This window comes from Cnephaeus nilssonii, assembly GCF_951640355.1.
Source record: "Cnephaeus nilssonii genome assembly, chromosome: 19".
Lineage (NCBI taxonomy): Eukaryota > Metazoa > Chordata > Mammalia > Chiroptera > Vespertilionidae > Cnephaeus > Cnephaeus nilssonii.
In genome coordinates, this window is record NC_137090.1 from 17,564,202 (window position 1) to 17,575,170 (window position 10,969).

At 56.3% G+C, this 10,969-nt stretch overlaps 1 protein-coding gene across 1 annotated transcript in view; it reads left to right on the forward strand.

Moving 5' to 3' along the window:
• The window catches only part of PRKCA (protein kinase C alpha), a 292,545-nt gene extending 285,179 nt beyond the window's left edge, over positions 1 to 7,366 (forward strand). Inside the window, exon 17 of the mRNA XM_079797205.1 lies at positions 1,048 to 7,366. Coding sequence (XP_079653331.1) covers positions 1,048 to 1,212 — 165 coding nt within the window. The 3' untranslated portion in view covers positions 1,213 to 7,366. The remainder of the gene's footprint in view (positions 1 to 1,047) is intronic.
• The last annotated feature ends 3,603 nt before the right edge of the window (positions 7,367 to 10,969 follow it).

The following is a 10,969-nucleotide window of genomic DNA, read 5'->3' on the forward strand; positions in this document are numbered from 1 at the left end:
ATGCCGGGTCGTTCACAGCTTCTGCTGATTCAGAGTTGGTTCCCATTGCCCTGTGGCCCCGCAGGTAAAAGGCGGTCATTCGCCGAGTGTGGGGTGTCATGGTTTATGTCACCGGGCACCTCCCACGCTCCCTGTCTCAGAGTCGCCCTGGGGTCCTGGGGACTTCAACCTGCCACAGCCCCTATGGGGGGCGGGGACAGTGAGGACACCCCTTGGCCTCATTGGGGGCCGGGCTGTGTGTCTCAGAGCCTCCACAGGGCGGCTCTGCCTGCAGCCCGTCCGCCCCGAGCACCCGGGGGACCTGGAGGAGAGGAACATCCCCGCAGACAGTCGGCAGGCAAACCCCAGCCTGAGGCCCCCCTGCACACAAGCTCCACGTCGACCCGTGGGCTGGCGGACCAGATCCATCCAGACACGAGGAAGTCCACCCGGGCCCCGGGGGAGTGCCCGTCCTTGCCTTCACCCGCCCCCCCACCCCCCCACCCCCGCAGTGTGGGTCAGGGACGGGTCTGGGGGTGAGCAGTTGGAAGACACAAGTCACAGCGCCTTTACTTCATTACAAATACGGTCACAAAGAAGCAGGCGTGGAGCAGTAACCCCAGCCTCCGGGTCTAGGGGTCACTGCCTGCACCCCACCCACGTCTTGGCCTTCCACGTGGAACCAAGACTGACACCTCGCGCGTGCATGTGTGTGTGTGTGTGTGTGTGTGTGTGTGTGCGTGCTCACGAGTGTGCGTGTGTTATCCATGCTCAGGCCCTGCTTGCTCTATAAGATGGACTTAAAGCAGCGGCCCCCTTGGGTCACCTCACTGTCCACAGTGCATTTCCGCCGAGGGGTTCACTGTGGTGGGGGGGGGGCGGGGCAGAGGTACACCTGAGCGAGTCGCGTTCTTGTTGGCTGTGCCTGGCTTTCAATCCAGCGGCCTGCAAGCCTCCACGTTCTCCTGCCTAACCTGCCAGACGCCCCGGCGGCTCCTCCCCGCGGGGTGCCCCGTGCCCCGCGCCCCGCATGTTCACTGACCTCCCTCCTCTCCTCTTCCTCCGCAGTGTGGCAAAGGCGCCGAAAACTTCGACAAGTTCTTCACTCGTGGGCAGCCCGTCCTCACGCCTCCCGACCAGCTGGTCATCGCCAACATCGACCAGGCTGACTTCGAAGGGTTCTCGTATGTCAACCCCCAGTTTGTGCACCCCATCTTACAGAGCCCAGTATGAAGCTCACCCACGACAACAAACGCCTCCCCCGCCCCCGCCCCACCCCCACCCCTTCCCCGCCGTGGGACATGATCCTTACCCCTGACACTTCAAGGCCGAGGCCTTGTTTCTCGTTCCAGACGGAGGCCAGAAAGATCCTACGGTTGTTAGTCCAAACGTGACCTCCCGTTCAGGGCCTCTCTCTTAGAACCAAGAACCTTATCTTAGCGGAAGAGAATTCAGAGCTCCGTGTCCAGTCTCATCGTGTGGAGGCCGCCTCCGGCCGTAGGGTAACCCTTCCTGGGAAGCAAACAGACTCTTGCCCCTTTTTGGTACGATTTGATATATTTCCCCGTCCTGTCCGTCGGTTTTCACCATCAGCATCCTGCCCCCGACCCCAACCAGAGAGGTGGGCTGGACACGGCCCCACCCAGGCGCCTTGGGAAGGAGACGGGGACCCAGAGAGCAGAGGGCGAGCCGGGCGAGTGGGGGTGGGCGGGTGCCCACCATGGGAACAGTCGCCCGTTGCCAGCTCGCTGCTCCCAGACGTTGACAGTCATAACCCAGTCACGGCCCGGCGGTGACCAGTTTTTTCTAAGAAAAGAGAGAGAAAGGAGACCTCAGGCGGGCGTCCGTGGATCTGTCGTCTTAACACCCACGCGGTCGCGCCCCCTCGTGACACCTGCGTTTCTTTGTAAGAGGCCAAACCTTCTAAGGACTTCGCTAAATGAGCACAGGATGTCATTTCCCATCGAGGACAGACCGGTGCGTGTGCGTGTGCGCGTCCGTCGTAACCTCTGGGAGATTACGCCGCGATCCGATCCGGGGTGCCATCCGCAACACCACCACGCACCAGTGTTGTTAGCCAACCCTCCCCCCCACGCACACCCACGTTCTGCTGCCTGCTTCCTGGGGAGTGAAGCGTACGCCCCGCCCCTTTTGTATTTATTTATTGACTAGGCTGCCGTGTCGTTTCGGGGAGTACGATGTACAGTAACTTAAAGTGTTGACTTGAGACTCGGTCCCGACTGAGGGACTTCCCTCCCGTCTCTGGCCCTGGCATCCCTGAGGGATGAAAAGCGATCCGGTTCCGGCCCCCACGTCCGGCTCCTGCTGAATGACCCACCTGAGGCTGTCGAATCAGGAAACCTGGCTGCCCATCGGCTCGGAGATGCTTTCTTGCGAGAAGGGTTTTACTGTGTTTTGCAGATGCATCATGCAATGAAGCCTGCATGTTTATAACAAACCTTCATCACAAGTGAATCTCTGTCACTGATATAAGCCTATCAAGCATAAGGAGAGTATTATCATCACTTCATAAGAGAAAACTGCGCTATATTCGTGAAGGCTCTTGTTTCTTCTAATCTGCTTCTGTGATTAAGTTTTAGTAAATTCGTTGCTGCCCTGCTTCCTCTCCCCTCCCCGACCCCGCGTGCCCCTGCACATTGCCTCTGTGTGGGACATACTGATTTTTTTAACATAGATCAAATTTCAGAAATGAATGGCTACTTTACCTGATTAATTAGACATATATATGTGTGTGTGTGTATATATATATATATATATATATATATATATATATATATACACACACACACACACACACACACACACACACATACATACATATATGTCTACTTGATTCTACCTGCAAACAAACGCTTTGGGGGTTATTTTTGGAATGAGACTGTCTTAGCTTCTTCGCGCCGGCTTCTGTGATGTCTGCCCCTCTTCCTCCTGGGGAAGCGGGGATGTTGGACTCCGGTGTGAGCAGAGGTGGTGTGATCACAGCCCCCGTCCTTTCAGCCGCAGCGCTGTGTGTGTGACTCGGGGAGGCAGGTGGGGGGGTGCCCCTGCCGATCCGTGTGCGTGGCCACACCAGACGCCTCGTGCCCTGGAGGGACCGCACACCTGTTCCTCACGTGCAGACTTCCCGAGACAGGCCGTCCCTGGAGCTCCCAGCGGGCGCCCTCCGTGGGGGCAGCCTCCCAGGCCAGGCCCTCGAGAAGCCGGCTTCTGGGCAGAAAGAGCGTCCTGAATGGAAGCCGCCTCGTCCCTCCAGGGGCTGCGTCTCTCCTGGTTCCCGGGAGCAGCTCCAGGCTGAGTGCCTCCCCGACTTGGTTCTGCTGTTTGCCTGATGTCGGTGGGACACAGGGGCTTTGAGGGGGAGGCCCCGTCTGTCCTGGGAAGGAAGGGAGGGGGTGGGGAGCAGGTCAGCCCCGGAAAGAGCCACTCCTCAGCCGCCTCGGGTGGACCGTAGAGTCAGAGCGGCGGTCCTGCCGGTCAGCGCACGTGTGGGGGCGGCGTCCGCGCCAGGCCCACCTCAGCTTGATCTGGTAGAAAAGGGACCAGTTTATAGAAGGAGCCGAGGACACAGAAGAGCCGGTCACCGTGGCCAGGACGGAGCCACGGCAGACGGTGCCCAGCCGAGCCGAGGGGAGGAAGGTCCCGGAAAAGCCCTCGGGCTGCACGTCGCTCGTCCTGAGCCCCGAGCCCTCGCCGCCCGTCTGTGCTCAGCCCGCACGGGCTCCGGCGTTCCGAAGCAGCCGACTCCTTTCCAATCGCTCGGATTTCTCCAGGAAGCACACGCACCTCCCAGCTGCCCGCATCCTTTCCGAGCCTGTGAACCTGTGCCGTTTTCAAAGAAAAGGCCCGTCTGCGGACCGGCACTGCGCCCGAGACAGCAGGCTGGGGACAGGCAGGGAGGCTGCCCGCGACCCGGCCTGCGTGGTGTGTTGCTGGGTCCTGGATCTCGATACAGACTCCTGCTAGGAAGGTTCCGGAGCCCAAAATCGTCACTGTGGGAAGAACAAGTCACGTGGACACGATTCCCAAGCTCGCAGCCGCAGCGCCTATGAAATCCCAGGCGCAGCCTGGTGGGGCTGGAACGAGGGGGACCTTAAGGTGATGGGGAGACTCTAGGGGGTTCCAGCCTGAATCGCCAGGGCCTGTGGAGGTCCGGGCCCGGCCGAATCAGCAGAATCCGAGCCTCCACCGGACGCAGCGGCCATGACTCCGAAAGGCCGTCACACGGCCCTGCGGTAGTTTCTCCTGGGCGGTGGCTGAGCCCGGCTGGATCTCCCCCTGCGGCTGCAGCGGCTAGCAGTCCTTCTCTCGGCACCTCAGCGAAAGCCGCCAGGTGTTTGGTTTGAACGGAAGGCTCTGGAGTGCAGCCGCCGGAGTTCACGGGAGGTTCAGAACTCAAGGCAAGAACCGACTCCAAAGGTTGATCAATGACTGCTCGCAACACGTCTCGTCCTCTTCTGCCCCCCTGACCAGGCACAGGTTCGTGCAGCTCCGCTGTCTGTCTTTCCTCGTGAGGCCTTCTTCCTGGAATTGGGGTGGAAAATCAGAAGGTTGGGAGCTCTCTGGAAACGACCCGAGGCTGCAAGGCCAGGGTGAATGCAGCCCGCACGTGACCCCTGAGCCCCTCTCTGAGCTCAGCTCCAGCAGAGCGTGGGACCTGCTGGGGGGTGAGGGTGCAGACCCCAAAGGGACCTCCTGTTGGTGTTCTGAGAAGCGAGGGGTCGGCGGGGGCGGAGGGGGGAGGCGTTGGGAGAAGAGCAGGGTTTCGGTGCGTCTGGAAGGAGGCTGGCCGAGGAGGAGAAGGAGAGGGCACCTGGGGAGGGACGCTGTTCCGTTCCCAGGGCTTCCATCAAGGTCGCTGGTGCAGATGAAACGCTGCCGGCTGGCCCTTGAGAGCGAGTTCGTTGCCAGGGACGTAGCCTCGTCCTCACAGAGGAGCTCCCAAATGCCAGCAGCATCCTCACCAGCTGCCAGAGTCCCGCCCTGCGCCCTGTGCCCTGCGCGGGAGTGGCTGAGCCCAAACCACCCACCTGCCCTGGAAGCCAGCGGGTCCCACCGTCTCCCTCTGGCCGTCGCCAAGCACGGGGCAGCCGGCAGCCGGGGAGGATGGGGAAGTCACCAAAACTAACAATGGCCCCCGCCTGATTCCACTTGGCAAGGGAAATTTGATTTCTGTTTGTAGGGGTTTTTGCTGGGATTTGTCTTCTCTCTGCTGAAGAGAGAAGAAAGCGAGAGTCTTAGGTTTTTAGAAGCCGCAGGAAGTCACCGCCCGCTGACAGTCATTTTCTCACTTGGGTCTGACGAAGTCACCTATTTCTCGCGTGTGCCGTTCACACCATTTCCCGTTTCTTTAAAACCCAGCGAGGGGGGAGTGCTCCCCCACCGAGCACACCGAATAATCGGGATCTCGACACAGGAGGGCGCTGAGCCAGGGCCCTCTAGGGCTGCGGGAGCAGCGACGGCTGACAGGTTGTGGAGGAAAGGGTCGGGGCGGAGGGCCTGCGCCCGGCCTGACGGAGCGCTGGGAAGTATTTTAAACACCTTCTCCTCGAGTTGCTCCGGTTACATTTTGTGACGTCCAGCCGACCATCAACACGTCCGTCTTTTCCCGCCTGGGCCGGTGCAGCCTGTCTGGGGAATCTGTCTATTCCTGCTGTGGGGAGATGCAGGAAACCGGGGAAGGTTCCCTGAGGTGGACATGGATGAAGGCCGTCGTCATGGTGACCGCGGTTCCGTGAATTCTGTGATGTCCTGGACTCTGGGAGGGTTCCCTGTGCCTCTGTCTGTGAGCAAGTGTCCGTCAGTCACCCTAGAGGTAGGACTCGGTCATCAAACAGCCTTACGATGCCCCTCCACTAAGGCCCACAGGTTCCAAAGACCTTTTTTTAAACCTTAAGGGAGACATTAACTCCAGGAGAACAACTGGGTGTACTGGGCTCTTTGTACTTTTTTATAGAGAACTTTAATAACTCCAGCCTTCTTTTAAAATGAGTTTTTAAAACAAAACCACTGACAATTTGATACGATTCCCATCACGTGCTCCCTGTCGGAGGGCTCAGCGGTGGGCAGCTGGAGCAGCCCCCACCTGCACTCCCACGCGGGTTTCCCCGTGCCGGTGGGGTACGGCGACCTCCTCAGAACGACAGGAAGTTCGGGTGGAGCATCTGGCAGACGGACACCCTCCGTCTTTGTAATAGACACCGGGGACAGCTGCCTACGATCTAGGAACTCGTAGGCCCTAGAAAGATGGCTGCATTGTCCCCCTTCCAGATGCAGCCCTCGGATAGCACTCGCGGGGTCCCTGAGCCCCTCTCCTTGCTGTGCGTGGCTCTGAGACCACCCTTTGGTGGGGAGAGAGGGCGCTTCCTCAGCTCTGTCTCCAGTCCCCGGGGGTCCCCAGGCCCCTCACACTCGGTGAAAAGTCAGAGACGTCCCCTAGGGACTCTGCCCACCCGGCAGCTCAGACACAGGTCAGCATCCCTGAGAAGGAGGAGGCGGCAGCAGGCGCCCCGGCATCGAGCAGAGTCCTTTCCTGTGTGCGTAGACGGAGCCCCACTTTTCAGAAAACAAGTATCAAGTCCACTTTATAAGAACCTTTTCTTCTAACATAAGACAGAGGGTGGCTTCGCACTTTCTGATTAGACGGCGGCGCCTGCGTCTCCCCTGCGTAACCCGGGAGCGGTGCCGGGATTGTCCGCAGTGTGTGCTGATGATGCTCCTCCCGGGAGAATGCGATTCCTTCCCCGCGGGGGCCAGTGGGTGCGAAGTCCTCCATGAAGGCGGTTATCCTTTTAGGTCCAAAGGGTCTAAAAACTCACCTCATATTCCCTTCTCTTAGGGTACTTCAGAATAACTTTTCTAGATGGTCAGAAACATTTGAAATCATTGCTTTTGCTACGTAATATCGTGTGTGTGTGTGTGGAGGACCTGCCATGTGTGAAGCGTTCATTGGAAACCATCGCGTAAGACCCCAGGTTCGTGTGAAGGAGGAAGACAGAGACGGGTTGAGGTTTCTTTCTTCTGTAGTAGCACCTGCTGATAGCTGTAGGCCGTCAGCTGCCTGATGGCGCTGGGTGTACCGCGGGCGAGATGAATGTATAAATTGCCGCATCGCTTCCCTCGATTCATATGACCTCTAACCTTTGTTTGCATGACATGCTTTGTTAGATACATTATTAAGTGTGTATGAATAAATATAATGATCATTCCTTCGTGTACTTGGTCTCATTGGCATCATTGGTGTTACCCCGAACCATGACTGTGTCACGGCCCGTGCCCTCGAGGTGTTCACCAACTCATTAAGGACACCAGATGTACGCACCAGGATTAATTAAAGATCAGATCTCAAAGGCTTCTCCCGAGCTCGTGCACAGGGAACCCACGTTCCCGTCTCTGCCCATCGGCCCAGCATCTGGAGCCAGGGGCCACCTGTCGTCCGTCACATGGGAGTGAGGGGTGCAAGCCCCGAGCTTCCCCTCCGGCCTCTTGCGGGCCCTGGCAGTGGGATTACAGTTCAGCTGAAATGCTGGTGCACACAGCACAGGCAGAGGTTATCTTTTTCACATCGTGTCCCCATCTGAGAGCCCGCACCACAGGGCGCACGGCCGTGCCTGCAGGGCGTGTGCGAGAAGTGCTTTTGGCTCCGAGGAAGCAGAACTGGATGTCTCCCCAGGATTCTTTTTTCTTTCAAAAGCTAATTCGATAAATATACTGCGGAGAGGCTTGTTCTAGGCATGAGAGGGGAAAGGACAATGTGGTTCCAGAGACACAGAAGAGCCGGTGGTGGGCTCAAGGACTCAGATGCAGATGAAAATGGCAAAGAAACAAAAAACAGAACGCCAATTATAAACGCGTACACACACACACACACACACACACACACACACACACACGCTGATGAGCATGCCAGGCACTTTTCTGGTACTTTACATGCATTTATTTGAAGTCCACAGAGACCACTCGAGGTAGGTCCTCCTTACTGTGCCCATTTTACAGAAGAGGAAAGGTGAGTCCAGAGAGGTCAAATAACAATCCCTGGGTGAACTACACTGGACAGACTGAGCCACCTGGAAGAGCCGAGATGTGGGCCACACCAGGGCCTTCCTGGAGGAGGAGGCCGGGGCTGCAGCCGGTGGAGGACAAGATGGAAAGGGGAGGACACGCACAGGCCGGAATCAGTAAACCGGCGGAGGGGCGGGACTTCTTTATCCAACAACTGTTGCATCATGTTGACATAATCATCTCATTTAATCCTTGTGGCACTTCTGCAGCATAGAAGTCGCTGTGCATGTGTTACAGATGGGGAAACTGAGGCCCAAGCTAATTTAACCGGCTTCCGGTTACATAACTCCTCAGCAGCACGGCGAGACTGGGCACCAGGTCTCTCTCATGTTTCTGACCCTGCCATGCTCAGGAGACCGAAGAGGCAGCCTGGGGGTCGGGGGGGGGGGAGGGAGGCGGGGCCATCCTGAGGCCCTCCTTCCTTATGGCTTCCTTCAAACCCACCATCTCGTGGCGGATGGATGTCTGCGAGACTAGATGCCCCTGGAACTGTTTCTGGAAGTCTCTCTCCTACCTTCACCTGACTTTTTTTTTAGCCTCTGGGTGTGGGTGGAGAGAGAAAAATAGCACCTCGATTCTCAGAACCTGGCAGGTCCTTTTGCAGCCACCCCCACCGGGCTGACTCTTGCCCGGAGAGGCCCCAGCGGAAGGAGCAAGGGGCAGGCAGAAGGGGCAGGCAGGCCTGTCTGGCCCCGGGCCCACCCTCTCACCATGGGACAGCCCTGGCAGGAAGCCCACCAAGATGGCAAAAACAATTGAAACTCTGTGCCTGCAGGTGACCCCCAGGGAGAGGGTGTGTGGCGCGGAGGTGGGGGTAGGGGTGGGGGCTGAAGGCTGGCCAGGTGAGGCCAGCATCATCGTCCAGTGCCAGAGAACCTGTCCAAGTGAAAGGGCCGGTTTCTTTGGCCGCGGGCAGCCTAGGGAGGCACCGTGGGGCTTGGTTGGGGCAGAATACTATGGGAATGCCGTTAGATCATTTTAGAGAAATTTAGAAAATTTGCAAAAATGACACCTGATTCTTGTAGCCAGTATAGATAAGGGGGGGAAGCTCCCCATTCCCAGATGCCCACTGCCATGCTCAAACCGCTTGGAACCTTGCTTCATTTGATTTTTATTAATTATTTTGTTAGCTTTTCACGATGGGGCAGTGAAACCCTCCTACCGAACTCCGTGAGGACTCAAAGCTGAGCCTCGGAGGCAGGGAACGCGACATGGGCATGCACACGCTTTAAACATGTGACTGTTACTGGAAGCCTATACGCGCGTGACCGTCAGAAAGGATGGCCGCTCTGAGCGGGGGGGATCTCTCTCTTGCATACGCTCTCCCCATAGTGCTCGAACTAACGTCTCCAATTTGAGTTTATTTGAAAAGAAGCAAAATGTTCATAAAGCAACCTTCTGTGCACATTGCCTGCCGCGGTGGGGCACGGAGTGGAGACGCAATTCCGCATCCCGCTGTTTTGAGTAGTGCCACTGCGCACATTTTTCTTCCGGTCCTAAAGAACTCCGCATGCAGAACATTCTAAATGGCCACCACTTCCCATTCAGCAGGTTGCCACAGTTCTGGGACTCATCGCCCGATTACTGGACTTCCAGGTTGCTTCCTGGTTTTGCGTTGTTTTAAACAACGAGGGGATGAGTCTCTTGGTGCCTAGAAGGTGGAAGGCCTTCTGGGTCATTTTTTACAAATAGAGAGGCTGAGCATTTTTGGAGACTCTGGGTACTTCCTTCCCCTTGTCTCGCTTCCGAAAACCCTGCTTGCCATGGTAACATTGTCCTGCTCTTGGATCAGCTGGTAGCTCATGTTTCTTTTCGATGTCAATGCCTTTCTTAGTGGGTCATTGTCGAGTGCACCCATTCATTCATGTATTAAACAAATATTTATGTGAGCACTGTGCTAGGTGCCAGTTCTGGCCTAGGTTTTAGGGACATGAAAATTACCAGAGCTTATCATCACGAGAAATTTCAGCTTTTGCCTTTTTCCCCAGGATTTGGAGTGGTTTGCCAGTAAAACACTCCGTGTGATTTGTAAAATAAAAATAGAAGGTCAGGACTGAAGACCATAAATAAGGTAAATATATTTCCCACAAGAGTTAACAAGAAAGAATTTAAAGGGGAGAGAGAGAGTTAACAGAATTGCTGTCACTGATCCTTAAACTTGGCTTTGCACTTCCTGGCAGCCAAAAAAAATAGGTGAGAATCATGATCCTCGGTGACAGGGCTCTCGCACGTGGTGAAAAGGGAAGCAGATGCGTTCCTCCGGGAACAACACGCCGTTCTGAGCACTCAGTCTCAGGAGAAATTTCCTGGGTGTGATTTCATTCCATAGAAGAGAGACAGCAATGTGAGCGATGGCGTCCTCAGCAATGCTGTGGGTGTTGCAGAGGAATACACTTTCGCACGGCCTTTCTTTAGTGATCTTGACCGAGTTAGGGGCATAACATTGAAATGCACCTTCATGGAGGTGGCCGACCAGCTGGCTAAAGCCAAGTCTCCAGGTAAGTAGCCAATGACGTGGCCCAACTTGGTCCACAAAAAAATAGTTTAGAGTTCCTGGAGGAAAAAGAGCAACGAGATACCTATATGTCTTATCTATCGACTTGGCCACGATTAAGCTTTGTTTAAAGATTAAAACCCATCTTGGCAAGAGCTGGGGAAGCCAGCGCGCTCACGCACAGAGGGTGGGAGTATAAATGGGCACCATCTCTCTAAAGGGCAATTTGGCACAAACTAACAAAAGTCTTTAAAATGTGCTCACACACAGCAAATAGCGGGGGGAGGGGGGTCCCCTAAGGAATAACCAAAAGTGCAGACAGAGACTCGTATAAGAATTGGTTCTGCTCAGGCTCCTTGGTTTGCAATAGACACAGAAATATCTAGATTTGAGGCAGCTCTGGGAGCCGGGTGTGTG